This window comes from Panthera tigris, chromosome B1, assembly GCF_018350195.1.
Source record: "Panthera tigris isolate Pti1 chromosome B1, P.tigris_Pti1_mat1.1, whole genome shotgun sequence".
In the NCBI taxonomy this organism is placed as follows: domain Eukaryota; kingdom Metazoa; phylum Chordata; class Mammalia; order Carnivora; family Felidae; genus Panthera; species Panthera tigris.
In genome coordinates this window covers 136641373-136665187 of record NC_056663.1, presented here as the reverse complement: position 1 = coordinate 136665187, position 23815 = coordinate 136641373, and the positions used below count along the sequence as shown (strand labels likewise).

The 23815-nt window shown below is 35.9% G+C and overlaps 1 protein-coding gene across 5 annotated transcripts in view; it reads right to left on the bottom strand.

Annotated features, from left to right (window-relative positions):
* The window catches only part of LIN54 (lin-54 DREAM MuvB core complex component), a 68800-nt gene that overhangs the window by 13082 nt on the left and 31903 nt on the right, over positions 1–23815 (bottom strand). For 4 of the 5 annotated variants that reach the window (XM_042984266.1, XM_042984269.1, XM_007074742.3 and 1 more), the window contains exons 5-6: positions 4949–5165; positions 30–103 (exon numbers count right to left, since the gene is read on the bottom strand). In XM_042984266.1, the coding sequence (XP_042840200.1) occupies positions 30–103; positions 4949–5165 (291 nt within the window). The remainder of the gene's footprint in view (positions 1–29; positions 104–4948; positions 5166–23815) is intronic. The other variant, XM_042984268.1, reaches the window with a different exon arrangement.

The window sequence follows — 23815 nt, the reverse complement described above, 5'->3', positions numbered from 1 at the left end:
ACTAGGAAGACAAGTTCTGTGACACTCACCTGTTTGACAGTCTGCGCGGAGACAAGAGGAACTGACATCCGCACGGGAGTGGTATTAACAACCACTGGCTTTGCTTTTGAGAAAAAGGGGAGGAAGCACAATTTATTTTCAGAAAATAGTGCTTGAAACATTTAAGATACTTAGTTCTCTCAAGATATCCTGATAAAAGAGCTTAAAGAATTTCATTTATTTCCTGTCTAGAGCACTCTTTAATCAAGATAGTTACCTTTTCAAAATTCCTTAGCCCATCTACCAAGGACCGTATATCTCAGGGAGCTCCAGTCTATCCGCCTGCTAAGGGAATGTTCGTCATTCAAGACAGTCTACTGAAAATATTTCAATCTGTACTCAGGTGATTTAAACATTCCCTAGTAAAGCCAGTCAGATGAAATGTTGTATAAATTTTAAAAAACTGCCATTCAGGAGCTTGAGTCACAATGCTGTTCTGTATTCTAATTGCCATGTTTGTACCGAAACCAGAGAAGATATCATTTTTATAGTATAATACATTATTTACAGAGTACCTACTAAAAGGCAGCACAGCATGAAGGTTAAGGAGATGGTCTCTTAAGTCATAACACCCTTGGGGGTTCAAATCCCAATTCTGCTGCTTTCTAACTCTCTTTGCCTGTACTCCATCTACAACATGGGGATAGTACCTCCGTTACAGAGTATAAAGATTAAATATGTTAATCTATGAACATTTATTAGAACAGTGTCCAACAAATAGTAAGTGCTCAATAAATGTTAGTTGCTCAATAAATGTGATTATTGTTATTACAACCAACATTACTCTATAAATGGCATTGTAGACAGTGTTCCGGGGAAACTAAAGTATACAGACACTTGCTCAAAGAGGTTACACTCCAGTAGAGCAGATGAGACATATACCAAATAAAATAAACATGATTAAAAAAGAGAAAGTGCTGCAGAGTCCGAGGGAGACAGAATGTATGTCTGACTGGCAGAGGATATGGAATACTGAAAGAATGCATGGCAGGCATTGTGTCCGAGGTGGGTCGTGATCAATGGTCAGGTTGCAGAGAGGGCACACAAGTTGGAGCAGAACATTCCATGAAGAGGTAGAAGCATGAGCAGTGGAGGCCTGATGCTGGGAAGCAGCAAAGCATTTCACAAAATGTTAGTGAACAGACCAGTCTGGTTGGAACCCAGGGTTAAAGTAGGCAAGCACAGGTCTTTAACGTTAGGGTAGAAATCTACATATTTAATCTGCATTTTTAATTCAGTAGGCGATGAGAAGTTTCTGAGGATTCTGAAGTACAGAAATATTACTTGGAATAGCACAAAAAGAAACCGTATTTGGCCACAGTGTATAAAACAGAATGGAGTTCCACAAAACAAGGAAAGTTAGAAGAGTGCACAAATTGAGGGTCTACTTGGGATGACACAGCTGGGGACGGACAGGAGAGAGCAACTGCAAAAGAGAAGGTGAAAGTGAAAGGAACCACCCAAGAGAGGGCAGAAATTGCACGTTATTGGGGAAGAAAATGTAAGTCAGTGTGAAGCTTCCAAGTGGCCAGAAAAAGGACAGCAACCAGATGGAAAACCTCAAGGGTGAGATGATTTGAAGGGAAGATGAACCCTGACATAGAGACAAACTATGATGAAATGGACGAGAGAGGCTGGCACTAGACCTGTATGTTTGGACCAAAAGAAGTACAACCTTTCAAATTGTTTCCTTCCATTTCCACAGTCTAAAAAAGGGATTTAAGAAGATAGGAAGGATAGCCCGTTAGGTTTTATTTATGCAAAAAGGCCTAGAGCCTGGTCTGAAAGAGAGAGCTTGAGATAATGGGATCTAACAACAAAAGAGAAAGAACACACTTCCTTAGATAAAAAGGCTGGGAGGGCTGATGGCTGAAGACAGAAGGCTGAGAGTCCTGGAAGAACATTAGACAGTTCTCTGACCTAAAGAGAGCAGGCCCCTGCAAGCAAGGGGACAAAGGGAAAGGGTAGGGTAAGTGGGGGACCTCCAGAAAGTGTTTGATCAGTGGTGATGACTGCATCTCTCTCAATACACTAAAAACCACTACACTGTATGCTTAACAAGGGTGGATGCTATAGTCAACACAAATTCTATCTCAATAAAGTTGTCATACAAAAAGAGTACATGACCATGAATTATAGAAGCAGTGACATCGGATACCTAATTTGAACTTACTTCCTGTTCTGAGTCTCTTCAGTTACTTCAGTTTTATTTGGTTAAGTTATACTAACCACTACAGACTGATCTCAGCAGTACTAAAAAGAATTAAAGGAAATTATAAGACTGAATTCCTGCTTGGAACACAGAAGAACAGACTCCCTACTCCACTTGCTCCTTGGAGAAGAGATGCTGGCCATTGTTCCATGGACACATACAGCAGTGATTCTGAAGTGACTCCAACAACCAGAGAAGGTAAGAATTTCCTGGTGGTCTCTGAAACAAAGGGAAGGAGCGTGTGGCCTGCCTTCAGTCACATGAAATGACAGATGCAGATGATTTTTATTTGGATAATAAAGAAAGGGTTAACTGTCTCCGTGTGTGTGTGTGCGCGTGTGCACGCACCCGCGTGCGCGCGCACACACGCACACAGGACTAGAAAATCTGGGAACTCTAGGTTTACGTTAGCTTTGCATCTGCATGCTGAGTTTTCACTAAAACCTGGGAAATGAAGACAATAAAAAATGAAATGGCCAGAAAAGAGAACATTACAAATCACCTAGGGAAAGGGGGACATATTAATGTTATAGAACTACATCACCAGTCTCTATTTCTCCTCCCCCTCAACTTTTGAGCACAGTCCCACATTACTATTATTGCCATTTTCATAGAAACTGGAATAATCTTTTCTTTTTTAGTCTTTAACAGAAATTCTGAACAATCTTGTTAGAATAGCCTCATTCCAAATTTTAGAAACCATACGTGCAAGTGTTTAAGGCTTTTTAATTTCTTAAATTGACTTTCTCACCAAGATGGTAGATTATATTCTAAAGAGATTAACCATGAAGTCTTCTGGATCTTTCTAGTGTGTGGCCTGCTATCCAACCAGCAGTTAACATGGTAGAACCTTTGAATACTGGCTTTGGTGGGAAATGTACAAGATGACCCTAACCCCCTTTGGCATAAGGAAATCCCTCACTGGAAATTAAGCCCTTATAAAGACATATTAGTACATTCATGAACGAGAGCAACTAGTTTTCATGTATCTCTAATAAAAATTATAAATTTAATTCATTATTCCTGCAAAATAATATATATTATATATACCTAGGTCTCTTATGGGATAGGAGAACAAAAAAAGAAAAATATGGGTGGACATAAGGGAAATTGCATGGGTGGTTGTGTATGTGAGCGGGCCCGAAAAGGGTATATACAGGAATAACTGAAGGAGCTGGAAAGGTAAAGGGGAGGACAGGGAGGGAAAGTTGAAGGTACAAGGCAAAAAAAGAAAGAAGCAGAGAAATAGAAAAAGGTGTGTGTGGGGAGGCGGGGTGGGTTTCCAGGAGGCAAAGAGCCTAAGTAGAGAGAGGCAGAAAGGTAGATAAAAACTTAGAAAAGGAAGTACCAGTAATTAGAATTATGCAGTATCCAACCTATTCATGTACTCTTCCTGGATCTTTAGCTTCTTTTCTACTTATACCAAAGGCTTATTATTGACTAAAATTAGTGTTAACATCACATTGGAAATGGATCTCAGCATATAGTACACATACAAACACACACATAAAATATAACAACTGTATCTCACGATTGCTTCACATCATTGGGATTATCCAGGTACACTGGACTTGCAGCACCTCTTTTAGTACCCTGCTAAGTTTAAGTACTGAGAGAATATAAAACTTGACTCCCTTAGTCAGCAATATGCAAGTGTCATTTTCCTTTCATTAAGAATACTGTAATAAAAGATTTTCTTCTAAAATCAGCTTGAAGAGGGATTAGAAAATAAAACTACTTGATAGGTCTAATTTTAATAGAATACAAACTAAAATACTGTTTCCTTCACATATCCTCTATTTTCTCCCATCAGTAATTTAAAAAATAGGTTTTTTCTTCCACAGTTTCCCTTAGTGAACTAGCTATCGGCAATATGTTGCTCCAACCCTCTGATCCCTTAATCAAAATGAAAGAGGAAACAAGTGATCTTTAATTCTGCTATTTACATCCAGTAAATAATAAGTCATTTACTTGCCATCAACTGCTTTGTGACATTGAAGGGATACGCAGCAGTCTTCCAAGACCAAAAATCAGGCCCTAAATCATAAACCGTCCTGAGCCTTTCACACCATTCAATTGTTAACAAGTAGATAAATATGGAGAGCGGTTATGTGTGTGAGTCTATGTATAGGTATCGGGCGGTAGGAAGGGTTAAACACAAACAGAAAACGGAAGGACTACAAACAGGCATATCCTCCAAAAGTACAACTGAGCAAAATAACAGAACATTTTAAGTGCTTTTTATTAGCAACTACAGATTCAAAATAAGTAAAGGATGAAAGTGGTGCAAAGTTCTTATTTATCATTTATACCTTGCCTACTAGTCATTTCAATTGACCCAAACCCTATCAAACAGCTTCACAGTTTAGAAACAAGATAAATAATTTGGTTTCATCTAAATTTGTCCCACTAAAGTAGACGGTAGGCTTACAAACCAGCAATATAATGGCTACGCACAAACTGATGAATAATTCTGATTGTCTGGTAGTATAGTACACCGTGTACCAACTTCTAGCAGAGTGAAATACTATATTTATATACAACTATGATTCTATTTTGCGGCTTTCTGCAACAGTTGCTGAATTCATACTGTCGGCTGAAATGCCATACTTAATCAGGCTTTCAGCGAGAAAAGGACCAATGTTCTTTAATAATGTTCAAAGAATTAATGACTGTTTTTAAAAAATGGTTACTAACCTTGCTGGAGAGGTTGAGTGTTTGTACTGGGATTCTGACTAACTGGCTGGGTGGAGCTACTGGCTGTTGTGGCAGTAACAAGTCGGACATAATGAAACTTGCTTCCAGGCACTTGAATCTGCTGGACATTGGGAGCAGTTGCCAGAGGAATAATTGTCTTAAACTGTGATGTGCTCACGCCTCCAACAGTGATGGTCTGCACAGCTGATTTCACTGCCTATTAAACAATACAACACGGCTATCGTTAATCTGGGATTGAACTTGCCTACTCTTTTAACTTATGACAATTGCTCAGGTAAAAAAGTATGTTCCTGTATTTCATCAAAAGCTGTTGAAAGGAACAACCTGTTCAAAGAGAAATGAAAAGAATAGTAATGAATACAGGAGTGAAACCAAAATCGGCGAGTTCTACCTTCCATCTCTAGTAGTTACTTCCTTGAGAGTCCAGGTCAGGTGACTTGCTATGAAGAAATCATTACTTAAATTACAAGAACTTACTCAGTTTTGTTAATATTTATAAGAAAAGAATTATTTTAAACCCCAAGAATTTAGCTTCATATTTAACATAGAGAAAAGAGGATGCAGACACTTGGCTTTATTTATTGCTACCCACCAAATTAACTATGACAAATTTCATTTTCATGTGTTCTAAAGAAGAAACCCAAAAGAAAAGCCCATCTTATACCCTCATTAAGTCCAGTCAATTCAACTGTATCTGCAGATACAAATGTAGCCACTAACATATGGGTAAGGGGTCAAATTCAGTCCAAAACTACCCCAATTTTGGTTGTCTAACAAAACGAATTTTGGGAGATTCAAACTTGAGTCAATATAATCATTTTAATCCTTTCCTTCATTCTGATAAACAGCAATGTGACTTCCCAAAAAGCTAAATGAAACATCAGAGGCAGAACAGAATAAAAGTCTCTCAAGATGTCTTCAGTTGGTGTTTAATCAACATACAACAGACTGTCCTATAAAGGTCTAGGCCAGATTCTCAACCAGTTCTATCGTGTTATTTTATTATTATATCCCCACCTATTTGTCAAAGAGCCCTCATGCTAAAAGACCATTCACTGATGTTGGAAATCTATATTATGTGGATAATAATTTATGAAAGAATAATTCTTAAGAATTTGAACATTTTCATAAAAGCCTAGAAGAGAGAAAGAGAGAGAGAGAGAGAGAGAGAGAGAGAGAGAGAGAGAGGAATTCATTTAGCATGGAAACTCTACAAGCAATAGTCAAAGGAGATTACTTCATAAAACAAGTCACACATTATCACTGGGCAGCGGTACCACAACGCAGATCTAAAATAAAGATAAGAGACAAGAGCCACAACCGTCATTCGGTTAAATGAAAATATAAAGCTTAAGAAAAGGGACAAAATGTGTACATATGGAAGCTACTGAAAAATCAAGCAAGCACGAGACAAGTATGTACAATGATGCAAGAGACACGTATCAGCTCAAAATGGGAAAAAAAATACTATCTTAAGGCGCCTCAAGCATAGATTTATTAGATACTTAATATGAATAAAGAATAGTGCTTTTAATACTCTAAGATGAGCTGTTTTAAATCTAGCAGCCACATTATGGGCTAGGTATAGTGTAGCCCAAGGACAGAGCCTAGTTTGGGTACATTTGCATAGCATGCCTTTTTCCAACTCTTTCAACTTTTCTGCATCCTAAGCTTCAAGCTACAACTCTTACAAGATGTACAGAATTGGGTCTTCAAAACAAAAATCAGATCTGACTGTATGTTTAAATCGTTTATGTCTGTTTACATCTAACAGACTTACTTAAAGACCTGCATTTAAATCCACTGTTGTACTGTTTTCTATTTGAACCACCTGTTCACTTCCATTCTTTTTTCTCTTTCTTACCTTCTTTTGTGTTATTTTATTATTCCATTCCCCCTCCCTGTATTAGCTTTTTATTTATACATTATGTTGCTAATCTTTTAATGGTGACCCTAGAGATTACAATGGACAATGCAGGAATTAAATCAGTACTTTACACATTACCCAGGAAATGAAAAGAACCACTAAACACGAATACCATTTACTTACTGTTAAGTATTTTAATTCTACATATAATAATTGAAAAAAAAAATTTTAATGTTTATTTTTGAGAGAGAGAGAGGCAGAGCATGAGCAGGGGAGGGACAGAGAGAGAGGGAGACAGAATCTATAACAGGCTCCAGGATCCACGCTGACAGCACAGAGCCCAACACAGGGCTCGAACCCAGAAACCGTGAGATCATGACCTGAGCTGAAGTCGGACGCTTAATCAACTGAGCCACCCAGGCGCCCCTCTACATATAATAATTTTAACTCCACAAGGCATTAATTTACATATACTCACAAATTTACCCTTTCTATATCATCCTGCTTCAAAGTACGAATGATTTTCCTTCTGCCTAAAGAGCGCACTTGAGGATTTCTTCAGTGTGGGTCTGCTGATGAGGAATTCTTTCCATTTTGTTTCTCAAAAAATGTCCAGTTATTTGTATCTCATTTGTTGATAAACTCATCTACTAAATTCTTTTTTTTTAATATTTATTTATTTTTGAGAGAGACAGAGACAGAGACAGAGCATGAGCTGGGGAGGGGCAGCGAGAGAGAGGGAGACACAGAATCTGAAGCAGGTTCCAAGCTCCAAGCTGTCAGCACAAAGCCTGACACAGGGCTCGAACTCACGGACCAAGAGATCATGACCTGAGCCGAAGTAGGATGCTTAACCAACTGAGCCACCCGGTACCCCTCATCTACTAAATTCTTAATCTCAGTTTTATGTTTTCAATTTGAAAATATTCACCTGATTCCTTTTTTTTAATTGAGGCATACTGGACACACAATGTTCCATGAGTTTCAGGTTCATCAGATTCCTTCTTACAGTTTCTTTCTGCTGAAATTCTTCATCTTGTTACATTTCTGAATATATTAATCTTAGTTATTTTAAAAGTCTGAGTCTGATAACTCCATTATCTATATTTCTTGGTTTTGAATAATTTGGTCTGGTTGCCTGGTGACCTGATGATTTCTGATTCAATGCCAGACATTGTTTACAAAAAATTAAAGACATACTTTGAGGCTCTGAATCATGTTATATTCCTCCAGGGATAATTCACTTCAGCTTCTGGCATGCAGTTAAAAGTAGGGGCAGATCATCCTAAACCAATCACAAATTGAGCAGTTTGAAGCACAGCTTCAATCTTCCATAGGCCTGGTCTATTTCTGGTTCACTCTTCCCCTATATATTACATCAGTGGTCCCAACTAGGAATGTGGTGTTTACAGGCTTCCACCTCCTTGGCGGGCCTGAAACCAAATTTTTGTTCATGAGATCCAGAAGACTGACAGATCCACTCAGCTCCTTAATCTCTCTGTAGCCACTTTCTGCTCATCACTTCAGTCTCTCAGCATTAACTTACAAATCAGCAAATGATCTAAGAAGTGTCATAGTGAACATGAGGCTGACTTCACTAGGCTTCCCTTTATTTCATGAATGTTACTTCAAACAGATTTTTAAAATATTTTTCCCCTGCTTTTTAGTTGTTTTTAGCAAGACAGTTGGTCTCCAACAAGCTAGTTCTATACAGCCAAAAATAAAATACAACTACTTGGGTTTTAATCTAGGCTACAACACTCCTTTGTTGTGTGACCTTATGCAAGTAACTGAACTTCTCTGTGTTCAGTTTCCTCATCTGAAAATAATACCTTTATTATAAGACTGCTGCAAGGATTAAATGAGTTAAATCATATGAAGTGCTGATAACATCACATATTATAATGCTCAATAAATGTGAGCTGCTATTTGTATCATCATTATGCCCATTACAGAAGGGAAAAACTGAAGCTCAGAGAGATTAAGAAATTTCCCCAAGGTCATAGAGCTAATACAAAGTAGCAGAGCCAGAATTTGAACCAGACCCAACTCCAAGGGCCATTCTTTTAAGTAAGACATCATAATGCCTCCAACTTTACATGCTTAATCAACAGTTATTAAATGACTTAACAAAACTAAATAGTATCCAGTCCTCAAGAACTGTTAAGAACTAAAGCTGCATATTTGCCTCTAAGAAACTTTGAAACTATTTTTTATTCAGTATGCTGAATATAAGTATAAACACATTTTTTAAATGTTTTTAAGACAATTTCAGACTCACAAGAAGTTACAAAAATACAGAATTCCCATACTTTCCCCAATAGGCTAACATCTTCCATAATCATAGAACATTATCAAAATGTACCAGGAAATTGGTACAATACCATTAACTACAGAACAGAACTTATTTTGGATTTCCGAGTTTTTATATGCATTTTTGGAGGATGTATGCAAAAGACTGTATAGACTTTGTAATCAACATTACCATCAAGATACAAAATTGTTCCATCATGACAAAGAAACTCTCTTGCACTACCCTTCATAGTCACACCCTCCTCCCCAACCCTAACTCTTGACAAACTCTGATTAAATTGCATTTTCCGAACACCTGAAATACTTGGTAACATACAACAGTTACTATTTTTGCAAAAGACAGAAGCACTGGAATACAACTAACTTCTTTGAGGATTTACAAGTTAGTCCCTTCCTTTAAGTACAGTGGTCTGAGAAACTTCATGTGAATGCCCCTCTGAACATACAACATTACCAGAAAAACAGCTAATGTGCATTCAATAAGAATCCTCAGTATCTCTATTTCCTGATTAACATCCTTGACAGCTGGGTTAAAAACCAGCTATCTTAATTTAAATTCAGATAGCAACATTTAACAGGTATTAAGGGGCTGCCCTAAAATACATGGACTTGAAAGATTTCCTTATTTGTACTATTTCCTAAGCTATCTCTATTTACAGATTAATATCATAATTATGTGTTTAAAAATAAATGTCTTTGAACATTATTTTCCAATTAGCAAATGGCAAAAGTCTTTGCTTAATTCAAATTTACCTATAAGGAAAGGAATAAAACACTCTTCCAGTTCTGCAAATGAGGACTCTTATTCTATCTGGTAAAGCTGGAGAGATAAAAGAGGGAGAGAGGGAGGGACAGAGGGGGAGAAAGAAAGAGAAAGAAACAGACTCAACCAATACTCTAAAACAATGAGTTTGCAGAGTTCCATATTTGGTTCTGTTTGTAAATACTGCTTAGAAATCATTGTTTGGACATATGGGCTTTGGTTCCAGTTAGTCTCAGTCTTGTGTGTATTTTGGCAAGCAAACCTAATGCTTTTATATCTTTGTTTCTCTTTTGTACAAGGGAGAACATTACCACTAAATGAAATCTGTATAGCACTTTGAGACACCTGCACAAATCGTACTGTTTCAAACAGATGTTAAGATGGCCTTTGTTTAATCTAATGCAAAATCATAACAATATTTTCCTTAATGCTAACTAGGTAGTGTTTACTAAAGTGTGTTTGTTTCACTGAACATTAGCTCTTCAGGATTAGTTATTACATGAAACAGTCTACTTTGTCAAATTAATTTATGAAACCCTAAAGTAAACAATGTTAAACAAAAGCCTTCTCAGAGTCCTTACTATGCTAATGACCACTATAAAGTTCCTAGATGGGTATGGTATAGGATGCTTCTCAAACTTATTTAACAGTAGCATTTGGAGGGGAAATTTTTCTTTTATTTTTTTTCTTTTTTCTTCCTTTCTTTTCTTTCTCTTTTCTTCTTTCTTTCTTTCTTTCTTTCTTTCTTTCTTTCTTTCTTTCTTTCTTTCTTTCTTTCTTTCTTTCATATATTGGTGCCAAGAGAAAGACAGACAGTATCATGCAAAGACACCCTACAAACTCATTGTTTTAAGAGTACTGGTTGAGTCTGTTTCTTTTTCTTTCTCCCCCTCTCTCCTTCCCTCCCTCCCTCCCTCTTTATCTCTCCAGCTTTACCAGATAGAATAAGAGTCCTCATTTGCAGAACTGGAAGAGTGTTTTATTCCTTTCCTTATAGGTAAACTTGAATTAAGCAAAGACTTTTGCCATTTGCTAATTGGAAAATAATGTCCAAAGACATTTATTTTTAAACACATAATTATGATATTAATCTGTAAATAGAGATAGCTTAGGAAATAGTACAAATAAGGAAAGTATCACAAAAGCTATAATATAAAATGTTAGCACAGACATAATAAATCCTAAGCAACTTGCACCATAAATATTTGTGAAATCTCTTAAAGTAGCAATCTGTATGTATTTCTACATAGAATATGACTTGAGACTCATTTTGAATCTAGGTAAATGGCAGCTAAGTTCAGCATAATTTTGTAAGAGGAAAGAACTTATGTTTTTCTTTTCTTTTTTATTGAAATATAATTGACATAACACTGTATTAGTTTTAGGTATAAAGAATAATGATTTCATATATGTATATATTGCAAATTGATTACCACAATAAGTTAACATCCATTACTGAACATAATGAGATTTTTCTTGTGATGAGAAGTTTTGGGATCTACTTTTTGAGATCTACTCTCTTAGCAACTTTGAAATATACACTATTGTTAACTAAAGTTATGCTGTACATTACATTCCCAGAACTTATCTTAGAAAACTAACTGGAACTTTGCACATTTTGATCACCTTCACCCATTTTACCCACCACCACCACCCCCACCTCACAGCAAACACCAGTCTGTTCTCTGCATCTATGAGTTCCTTTTTCTTTTTCTTTTTTAAGATTCCACATATAAGTGAGATCACAGTTATTTGTCTTTCTGTATCTGACTTACTTCATTTAGCATAATTCCCTCAAGGTCCTTCCATGTTGTGGCAAATGGCAGGATTTTATTCTTTTTTTTTATGGCTGAATACTAGTTCATTCATTATATATAAGATACACCACATCTTCATTATCCATCCATCTGTCAAAAGACACTTAGCTTGTTTTCATGTCCTGGCTATTGTAAATAATGCTGCAATAAACATTAGAGTACAGACATCTTTTCAAGATGGTTATCTTACTTCCTTCAGGTAAATACCCAGAAATATAATTGTTGGAGTGTATGGTAGTTTTATTTTTAATTTCGTGGGGGGTGGGGGGGGCTCCACACTGTTTTCCAGGGTGGCTGCACCAGTTTACATTCCCACCAACAGTGCACCAGCATTTCCCTGATGCTTGTTTCTTGTCTTTGCTAACAGCCATTCTAACGGATGTGAGGTGGCATCTCACTGTGGTTTTGATTTGCATTTCCCAGGTGATGGTGAGCACCTTTTCATGTGCTGACTGGCTATTTGTATGGCTTCTTTGGAAAAATGTCTATTCAGCTCCTCTGCCCATTTTTTAATTGGATTGCTTGGTTCTTCTCAGTTGAGTTCTAGGAGTTCTTTATATATTTTCAATATCGCCCCTTTCAGATATATACTTTGCAAATATTTTCTCCCATTCCATAGGTCACTTTCCCATTTTGTTGATGATGTTCTTTGCTGTGCAGAAGCTTTTATGTTTGATATAGTCACACTTACTTATTTTTGCTTTTGTTGCCTTTGCTTTTGTTGTCAAATCCAAAAAAATCACTGCCAAGACTGATGTCAAAGACCCTTATTATTTCCTTCTAGGAATTATATGGTTTTAGGTCTTATGTTCAAGTCTTTGATCTATTTTGAGTTTATTTTTGTGTATGATAAGATAATAATACAGTTTCATTCTTTTGCATGTAGCTGTCCAATTTTCCTAACACCAGTTACTAAAGAAACCATCCTTCCCCCATTGTATAATTTTGGCCCCTTGGTCATAAATTAATTGACCATATATATGTGGGTTATTTCTAGGCTCCCTACTCTGTGCCACTGATCTGTGTATCTGTGTTTATGACAATACCATACTGTTTTGATTACAACAGTTTTGTAATATAGTTTAAAATCAGGACTTTGTAGGGTTCCATATTAATATAGCTTTTAAAAATTTATGGTGAAATGTTTACAGAGTTTATCATCATGGAAAAATTATGTTTACAATAACCTAATTCCCAAACTTCAGGTTATTAAATAAACCCACCAAGAAGCAAATTTGCAAGCTGTAAAATGCTTCCAGGCTAAGAAACAAATGAGAAGATAAGAAGAGATAAATATTGTATGTATTATACGACTAATGCCAGAATCAAACCTTGAGATGAGTTCCAGAACTTTCAGCACTCTTCTACTGACTGGTGAAATATTATGAAATAGGCATAGGCATTCTTGTGCTATTTTTTCACAGATATTAAGCCACCTTAAGTGTATTTACAGTTATGAATTACAGTGACAAGGATGAGTAATTTAAATATATTAGTATCTACAGAAGCATTCAAGGAAAGGGTTAAATGACCATAACAGGCAAAATTAGACAACCTGCTCTATAAGCATCAGCCTTATACAAATCAGAAGCCAACCCTACTAAAAATTAAAACATTATCAAGATAGAGTAAATAAAATAGCATGGGATTGGCCTAGGAGCAGAATACTAAAGATCAAAAGAACAGATAAAAGAACCTATATAACAAACAAATGAACAAAGAAAAAAAGAGACAAACAAAAAACAGACTCTTGAATACAGAGAACAAATTGGTGGTTACCAGAGGGAAGGTAGGTAGGGGGATGTGTGAAATAAAGAGGATTAAGGGCACACTTATTGTGATAAGCACTGAATAATGTATAGAATTGTTTTATCATTATATTGTACACCTGACATTAATATCACACTGTATGTTAATTTACTTCAATAACAAAAAGAAGGGGAAAAAGGAAAAAAAACTACAGAACAATAACTATAGCTACAGATTATGACATAGGTGAATCTTACACATTATGTTGTAAAGCAAGTTTCAAATTATTAAATTAGGTATTATAACAAAAATGATTTTGAAATAAATTATTTGGAGAAGGAAAAGAGCCTATATATAGAACAGTTCATGATGAAAGCTGGCATTTCAAATCAACAGAGAATGATGAGCTATTCGGTAAATGGTACGAATTAGCTATTCGGTCTGAAGAAAAAGAACTGGATCCCTAGAATTCATTCCGTGTAATAAGTTTCAAATAGATCAAAGATTCAACCTTAAGAAAACACCAAAACCAATACTGCCATAAAGCCAGAGATGCAGACCAATGGAACAGAATAGAGTCTACAAATAAACCTGCACATATATGGTCAAATGATTTCTGACCAGGGTGCCAAGACCATTCAGTGTGAAAAAGACAAAGGGTATCAGGAAAACTGGGTATCTACACGCAAGAGAATGAAGTTGGATCCTTTGCCAGGATCCTTTGCCAACATCATATAAAAAAATGAACTCAAAAGAGATCCACGATCTAAATGTAAGATGTAATACTAAAAACCTCTTAGAAGAAAAACATATGGTGATGCTTCATGACATCGGATTTGGCAATGATTTCTTGAATATGAAACTAAAAGCACAGGAAATAAAAGAAAAAATAGACAAACTGGACCTTCATGGAAATATTTAAATTTTGTGCTTCAAAAGACACTGTCAACAAAGTAAAAAGCAACTCAGAGAATGAGAGAAAATACTCACTAATCATATAGCTGATGAGGATTAAGATCCAGAACAAAGAACTTAAAAAAAAAAAAGTCTTTAAAGTGCATTTATTTATTTGGAGAGAGAGAGAGAAAGAGAGAGCTCACAAGCACGTGAGGGGAAGAGAGAAGGAGAATCAAAATCCAAAGCAGGCTCCACGCCATCAACAGAGCCTGATGTGCGGCTTGAACTCACAAACTGTGAGATCGTGACCTGAGCTGAAATCAAGAGTCAGACGTTTAACCGGCTGTGCCACCCAGGCGCCCCTAAAGAGAGAACTTTTAAAACTCAAACAAGCAAATGGATTCAAAAATAGGCAAAGAACTTGAAAAAACATTTCTTGAAAGACATACAGTGGCCAATAAATACATGAAAAAATATTTGAACATCACTAATCATTATGGAAATGCAAATCAAAACTACAATGAGATACTACCTCACACCCATTAGGATAGGTACTATCAAAAAAAGTGTTGATGAGGGACGCCTGGGTGGCTCAGTTGGTTAAGCGTCCACTTCGCCTCAGGTCTTGATCTCGCGGTTTGTGAGTTTGAGCCCCGCTTTGGGCTCTGTGCTGACAGTTCAGACAGCTGACAGCTCAGCTGGAGCCTGCTTCGGATTCTGTGTCTCCTTCTCTCTCTGCCCCTCCCCAGTTCATGCTCTGTCTCCATCTCTCAATAATAAATAAACATTTTAAAAAATTTTAAAATAAATAAAAGTGTTAATGAGAATATGGAGAGGGGCACTTGGGTGGCTCAGCTGGTTAAGTGTCAGGTCATGACCTCGCAGCTCGTGGGTTCAAGCCCCACGTTGGGCTCTGCGTTGACAGCTCAGAGCCTGGAGCCTGCTTTCAGATTGTGTCTCCCTCTCTCCTTGTCCCTCTCCCACTGGCACTCTCTGTCTCTCTCTCTCAAAAATAAATAAATATTAAAAAAATTTTTAAAAAGAATATGCAGAAACTGGAACCCTTGTACATTAATTACATTGTAAAATGGTACAATTGTTGTGGAAAGTACTATGATGTTTCCTCAAAAAATTAAGCACAGCATTGCCATGTGATCCAGAAATTCCACTTTTGGGTATACAACTCAAAGGAATTGAAAGCAGGGTCTCCAAGAGATATTTATACATCTATGTTTATAGAAGGATAATTAAAACGTGGAAGCCACCCAAGTGTCCATCAACAGATGAATACACATAAAATAAAATGTTATTTAGCCTTAAAATGGAAGAAAATTCTGACATATACTACACCACTGGTGAACCTTAGAAACATTACGCTAAGTGAAATAAGCAAAGCAAAAAGACAAATACTGTATGATTCTGCTTACATGAGGTACTTAGAGTAGCCAAAATCACAGAGACAGAAAGTAGAATGGTGGTGGCCAAGAGCTGGTGGGAGGGAAGAATGGCAACTTGTTATGCAATGGGTACACAGTTTCAGTGTTCCAAGAGATAGCGTTCTGAAGATGAACGGTGGGGATGGCTGGACACCAGGATGAATGCACTCAATACCACCGAACTATACACTTAAAAATGGTTAAGACAGTAAATTTTATGGTGTGTGTACCCTACCCAAATAGATATCTACTTTGCAAGATGGGCTATGAAAAGCAGTCAGGATAAAAATGATATAGAGGCTAATATTAATTTAACCATTTCATAAAGTTTAAAGAACAAGTCTATCTGTTCTTGTACTTAATGTGTAATAAAAGAATATTGTATGTAAAATAAATAAAATACAGCCAAATAACTTTTAAAAATGAATGCATATTTTATAATATTGGAGTAAGGAAGACTTAACTAGATATAGCTCAAAAACTCAAAATTCATAAAGACACTACAATATTTTAACTAATTTCATGTGCAATATTTCTGCGAGGAACAGAAACAAGACAAAGCCAACTGGGAAAAATGTTTGTAACTACATTAATAACAAACGAGTAATTTCCTTAATAAGCTATGGGCTTTTTTCAGTTTTTAGTTCACAAGGAAAAAGAGACAAACCACCCAATGGGCATCAGAGTCCACAGAAGAGGAGTCCAGAAGACACAAAGACATGAATAATTTTTAAAAATATAAATCTATGTGAAGGGCACCTAGGTGGCTCAGTTGGTTAAGCGGCCTACTCTATCTTGTCTCAGATCACAATTTCACCAGTTTGTGGCTTGTGAGTTCAAGCCCCACCCCTGCATAAAGCTCTGTGATGACAGCATTGAGCCTGCTGGGATTCTTTCTCTCCCTCTCTCTCTGCCCCTCCCCTGCTCTCACACACACACACACACACACACACACACACACACACACACACACACACACACACATTCCCTCTCTCTCTCTCTCTCTCTCTCTCTCCCTCTCTCTCTAAGTTAAATAAATAAACTTTAAAAAAAGATATAAACCTATGTGAGATCTTTTAATTAGATTGGCAAAGGCTAAAAGTGATGTATTAAACAGGAGAGTACAAAAATAGACTCACTTAAATATAGTCCACTGATCTCTGACAAAGGAGCAAAAATAATTCAATGGAAATAGTTTTTTCAACAAATGGTGCTAGAATAGGACATCCACATGCAAACAAGTGAATCTAAACACAGACACCTCTCATATGGATTCAGACCTAAAACTATAAAACTATGAAGCAAAACAATAAAATTCCTGGAAGAATATATAGGAGAAAATTTAATTTACCTTGGGTTTGGTGATGACTTTTTAGATACAGTTAACAGAAGCATGATCCATGAAAGAAAAAACTGGTAAGTCAAACTTCATTAATATTAAAAATTTCTGCTCTGCAAAAGATACTGTTAAGAGTATAAAAGATAAACCACAGACTGGGAGAAAAGATCTGCAAAACACATTGTAAGGTCTAAGATGCAAGAGCCATCTGGGTTCCATTCCAGAAATTCTTGAAACCAAAAAGCACCACAGGAATGCAACCAGCCTATGAAAAACTATAGGATGTACACAACCCAATTTTGTTTTTTGTTTTTGTTTTTTTTAAAGGGCACGATGTATCTGAATCCCAAACGTATCTGAATCCCAAATTCAAACATAGCATAAAAAAGAAATATAATGACTAGGGAAATCTGAGTTAACTAGGTATTTAATAGCATCAAAGGAATGTGGGTAAGTTTAAAAAAGTGTTCCTATCTTTTATATATATAAAGAAATATCTATAGATGAAATGACATGATTTACTTTAAAAAAATGTGGGAGGAGGTTATAGATAAAAACAAGGTAAAACTGATAATTCTGAAGTTGGGTAAAGGACACATGGGAATTAATAATATCCTAACTTTTTAATATTTTTAGGTTTTTAACATATAATTTTAAGTTTGTATAGTACAAAAAGGTTTTAGTAATATGGTCACAGGACCCCACTCGTACTCAATCAACATAATTATAAAAGCATAAAACAAAACCATCAGGAAAAATAACAGAAAAAAGAATAAATTCTCAGTCATTTATTCCTTCTGTTCCACAACCTGGCTAATGGGTACTGGTATGAGGAGCTATAGACAAAATACAACTTCAGGCAACAGAATCAATGGAGCCTACAACCTGTAATCACCTCAACACCACCTCTTATTATTCTTACAACAATCTATGTCAAAGTTTATCAGAAAAACAAACACCCTTCACTTCAAATTGTACTCATTTACAAAAATAATCATCCCCAACTCAAACATGTAAGAGCTTCATGCCAAAAGCTATCAACTTCTGAAACCTCTGTGTCCAAACAGTTCTACCTCAACTTTTTGATACTGTCATTGCTCATATCACTTCCTGTCTGGATATTTGCAAAAAAAATTCAATCATCTTTATGACTCACCTCTATCTGCTACCAGAGACATTGCTAATTTTTTTGCAAATTTCACTTTCACACTTTGACTATAGCTCATTACGACTCAGAAACATTCCATGGGTCTCCATTTAATGACAAAATTAAACCTAAATTTGCTTTGTTTTAAAAATCATCCATAATCTAACCTTATCTTTATACGCTCTCTATTCCCTCCAAAGCATTACTAATGCCAATCAGATTAGTTGTCCTACCATCCTACATGTATAGTAATCTAGTTCAGCTCTAGACCTTCACACTTGTGGCTGACATCCACTCTAATTTATACCCATACAAAAATCTTAGGATGATTAGAGAAGGCATCCCTGAGCTATCTGTGGTTGAACCTCCTTATACAGGATCTCATACCATCATAAATCTTTTCATGGTTTTGCAATTTTATCTGTTTTTATATTATTTGATTCATTTCTATCATAGTCCCTCTCACCACCTCCTTAGACTTTAGGTTCTATGCATATTCATTGCTCTCTAGTGTTTCATACCACAGCCCCTAAGACATAGTAGATACTGATTAAGTATCTGAGTAAATGGTAAATGAAGAAGTACCAGGATTTATCTTTCTTTAGTTTCAAACCATCTTGTCTATACCACACAAATAAGCACCTATTTCATTACTCATTATTGTTTTACATGCATTCAATTTTGTCTCTCCAACCACTGTAAGCTCTTCTATAGTTTCTACAGCCCCAGCAGAGGGTACACACTCAACTCAATAAATACCAATAGCCACGAAGAGCACAGAATGGAAGAGTGTCTCTCCATCATGGAAAATTTCATTATTGTTCAGGGTCCCAATTTTCTGTCAATTACCTGTACTAATGTAGCACTATTATGCTATATATGTATGGCCGATCATGTAACAGACAGCTTGCTGCTAACCAAAATCCAGAGTCTCTTCTGCTTCCTAGGCATGTAGCTGATTATATTTCCTAACCTCCCTTGTTAAGATGAGGCCATGCAACTCAATTTTAGCTAGTGAGGTGAATGGATGCTATATGCCTATTTCTAGGTCTGGTCCAGAAAAGCCTCTCACATGTGCTTTTCCATGTCTTTTCCCTTCCAGCTGGCTAGAACGGAGATAACTTTCAGAGAGACTGAGAACATCATTCAGTTTATAATTAATTTCAAGCCTATTAAAAATATTAGCAAAATTAAGTTAAAATATACGTGTCACATCACTGTTTATAAAACATTCCATGGAATCATATCAACATGGTGATCTGATATCACCAGTATCTATTATATTTTTTAAAACATAAATAAACCATTCTTAAGCAGGTGGAAATTTACATTATTCCCTTTCCTCTGTAAGTTTGTATTTAATTCCATATCCTCTAAAAACTTTATTCTAGTGTAAATTTTTATGCTTGAAATTCTTTTAAAATTCTCTGAAACAAAAAGATGTATATAAATTGAAATTTTGAAAACATTATTTCCTATTACCCTTTTTGTACAGCTCTAAGCATTAAATAATTTTGTCTGTATCAACAAGAGCCAAACTATAGAGACAGCCCAAATGTCCACTGACTGATGAATGGATAAAGAAAATGTGGTGTGTGTACACACACACACACACACACACACACACACACACACACACACACACAGGAATATTACTCAGCCATCAAAAAGAATGAAATCTTGCCATTTGTAACCACATGGATGGAGCTAGAATGTATTATGCTAAGCAAAATAATCAGAGAAAAGACAAATATCATATGACTTCTCTCATATGGAATTTAAGAAACAAAAAAGATGAACATATGGGAAGGGGATGAAGAAAGAGAAGAAAGGGAAACAAACCACCACAAGAGACTCTTGTGACAAAGAACAAACTGAGGGTTGATGGAGGGAGATGGGTGGGAAATGGGCTAGATGGGTAATGGGTATTAAGGAGGGTACGTGTTATGATGAGCACTGGGTGGGGTACGTAAGTGATAAATCACAGAATTCTACTTCTGAAACCAATACTATTTATATGTTATATGTATATAATTTGGATTGAGTTAATAATTACTGTATATACTTAAAGCAACACAAATATATTATAAATTGTGATTATCACAAATGAAAAAGATTTTATTGGGAGGTATCTCTTATTCAGATGGATGACAGGATTCATTACTTCATGTATCCACGGCTGAATATTATATATTGCAAGAGTGAGAGCTCAGCACCAATTCTACTCCTATTTTTGTTATAAACACTGAAAAACATTATTTTCACATATAAGTATACATGAACAGAAGAATATTTACTATACTACTATACATTAATATTCTGAACTTCTCTTGAATTTTATACCAAAATTTAAATTGTATTCTACTTCCAAAAATTATTCTTGATGATCTGAAAACTCACTTAGGTCCTCCTTTAATTTAGTAGAGAGAAAAAAAAAACTGAAATCAATGTGAGTTACAAGCAAAAAGTTTTAATAATCTTCAGTCATTTGTTTCTAGGGCTTATGTCAAAAATGTTTTTTACCAAAACCTGTCAAGGTGCACAGGTCATGATTTCACGGTTGTGGGATCAAGCCCTGCATCAGGCTCTATGCTAAGGATGGAACCTGCTTGGCATTCTCTCTCTCCACCCCACCCCTGCTCACACTTTCTCTCTCTCAAAATAAATAAATAAACATTTAAAAAAATGCAACTTTTTTTTTTTTTTAAAAAAGGTCCAGACAGCCATTCCAATAAAATAAGAGGTACATTCAGAGATGACCTAGATGTTGCAACCATCAGATAAGAACTTTAAAATAACATGAAACTAGAGTTCTAGAATGAGAAGAGGGTGGCTCAGATGGTTGAGATTCCGACTCCTGATTTTAGCTCAGGTCACAATCGCACAGCGATGAGATCAAGCTCTGCACTGGGCTCCACGCTGAGCATGGAGCCTGCTTGAAATTCTCTCCCTCCCTCTCCCTCTGCCCCTCCCCTGCTTATGCATGCTCTCTCTCTAAAAAAAAATAAAAAAATAGAGTGAGAATAGAGAAAGAATGAGGCAGAAGAAATAAATGAAGAGATAATAGCCAAACAAAAATAAAATAAAATATAATAAATCATAGATCCAAGATGGTTTAAAATCAAGATAGATGTGTATTTAAAAGAAGAAAGCAATAACAACACAGCACATATATGGATACATAATAGTCAAACCACAGAAATCCAAATATAAAGAGAAAATCTTGAAAGCAGGTAGGGAAAATAAAGACACATATACAAAGGAAGAAAAGACAAAAATTACGGCATTACTTCTCACCAAACACTATGCATTCTAGAAGTCAATGGGGTGACATTTTTAAAGCACTGAGGGAAAACTGCCAACCTAGAATTTTTTACCCAATGAAAATATCTTTCTAACAAGTAACAGCAAAATAAGACTTTTTTAGGCAAACAAAAGCTGAGAAATCTCTCGTCAGCAGAATTTTCCTTAAAATTTTTTTTAATTTTTCTAAAAATATTAAATTTTCCTAAAGAAAGTTCTTTAGGGAGGAATTTTATACCAAACTAAGATTGGGGCCTACAGAAAGAAAGGAACTGTGTAAGATACAGTTAAAATGAAAATAAATAAGACTTGCTTATTTTTAATTGTATTAAAAGGTAATTTTGTGTAAAGCAAAAACAAAAAATGTATTATGGAGTTCATAACCTGTAAAAGTAAAATGTTTAACAATGACAGCTTATAAAGGATAGGAAAAAAGAAATGGAAGTACTCTATTGTAAGGTTCTTATCCTACATGAAGTGACATAAATATAAAAGTAGACTGTTATAAGTCAAAAATGTAGTATTTGTCACTAGAGCAACCAATAAGTTTTTAAAAGTTTAAACTATAATAAGCCAATAGTAGAGATAATGCAAAAAAAAAAAAAAAAAAAAAAAGAGTTAAAAAACAAAAGGAACAAATGAGACAAAAAGAAAATAACTAGTAAGATACTAGATTTAAATCCAACCATATCAACAATTATATTAAATATAATGGTCCCAGGGCACCTGTGTGGCTCATTCGGTTGAGTGTCCAAATTTTGATTTTGGCTCATGATCTCTCTGTTCATGGGTTCAAGCCCTGCATCAGGCTCTGTGCTCTTAGCTTTGGATCTTCTGTCTCCCTCTCTCTCTGCCCCTCCCCCACTTGCTTGTGCTTATTTTCTCTCTCTCTCAAAAAATAAACATTAAAAAAAATTTAATATAAATGGTCTATAAATACTGATTTTTAAATATTGACTATGTATCTAATCACCTTGCTAAATTTATACATTAGTTCTAACAGTTCATAGCAGATTCTTAAATTTTACATGCATATAATGGTATGTAATTTGTAACAATTTTTTACTTTCTTTTGAAACCCTATGTCATTTATTTCTTTTTCTTGCAATACTGCATTAACTCAGACCTGCAGCAGAATTGAACATGTGTTGGAAGTGGATATCCTTGTTCAACACTGCACCATAACATGAAGTCTGATGTATTTCCGCCTTTTCAAATTATGAAAGTATCCTTCTATTTTTATTGTTTCAAGTATTTTTAACCAAAATGGAGGCTGGCTACCATCAGCATTTTTCCGCATGTATTGAGATGTATTGAATATATTCATAAAATTATTCTTTTTTCTTATTCATTGTTGTGAATTCAATGGATAGATTTTTGAATGTTAAACCACACTGCATTTTTAAAAATGTTTTTACTTCTTTTTGAGAGAGAGAGAGCACACATGCATGCTAGCAGGGGATGGGGGGAGAAGGAGAGGGAGAGGCAAAGGGAGAGAGGGAAAGAGAGGGAGAGGGAGAGGGAGAGGGAGAGGGAGAGGGAGAGGGAGAGGGAGAGGGAGAGGGAGAGGGAGAGGGAGAGGGAGAAGGAGAGACAGAGAGAGGGAGAGGGAGAGGGAGAGACAGAGAGAGGGAGAGGGAGAGGGAGAGAGAATATCCCAAGCAGGCGCCACACTGTCAGTGCAAAGCCTGATGTGGGGCTCAAACTCACAAACCACAAGATCATAACCTGAGCCGAAATCAAGAGATGGACACTCAACTGACTGAGCCACCTAGGCGCCCCATAAATCATACTGCATTTCTAAAATAAATCCAAATATTCCATGAAAAAAAATAGTACTTAAGGTAAGAATAAGATTACAGGACAAAATACACTTTAATGTCAGAAAGTAGAGAACAGTTTTGCTAAAATCTAAAGCAAGAAGAAAGTAAACCATGCAGAATCACGTTTGCATTGGTATAGTGCTTATTTACATGTCTAATAAATACTTTGTAGAGAACTGAGGATTACTTTACAAAATAAATATAATGGAAGAAATACGTCCTATAATAATAGACAACTATAGTATCAAGTAAATTGAGAAAATATTAAGACTTGCCTGACTTCCCATAACAAACCTGGTTACATTAGTGTCAAAGATGGAGAAGAAAGTGAGAACAGTTTTCAGATAGTAATGAGAGGAAGGAAGGAAAACATGTAGTCCGACCCCTCCACT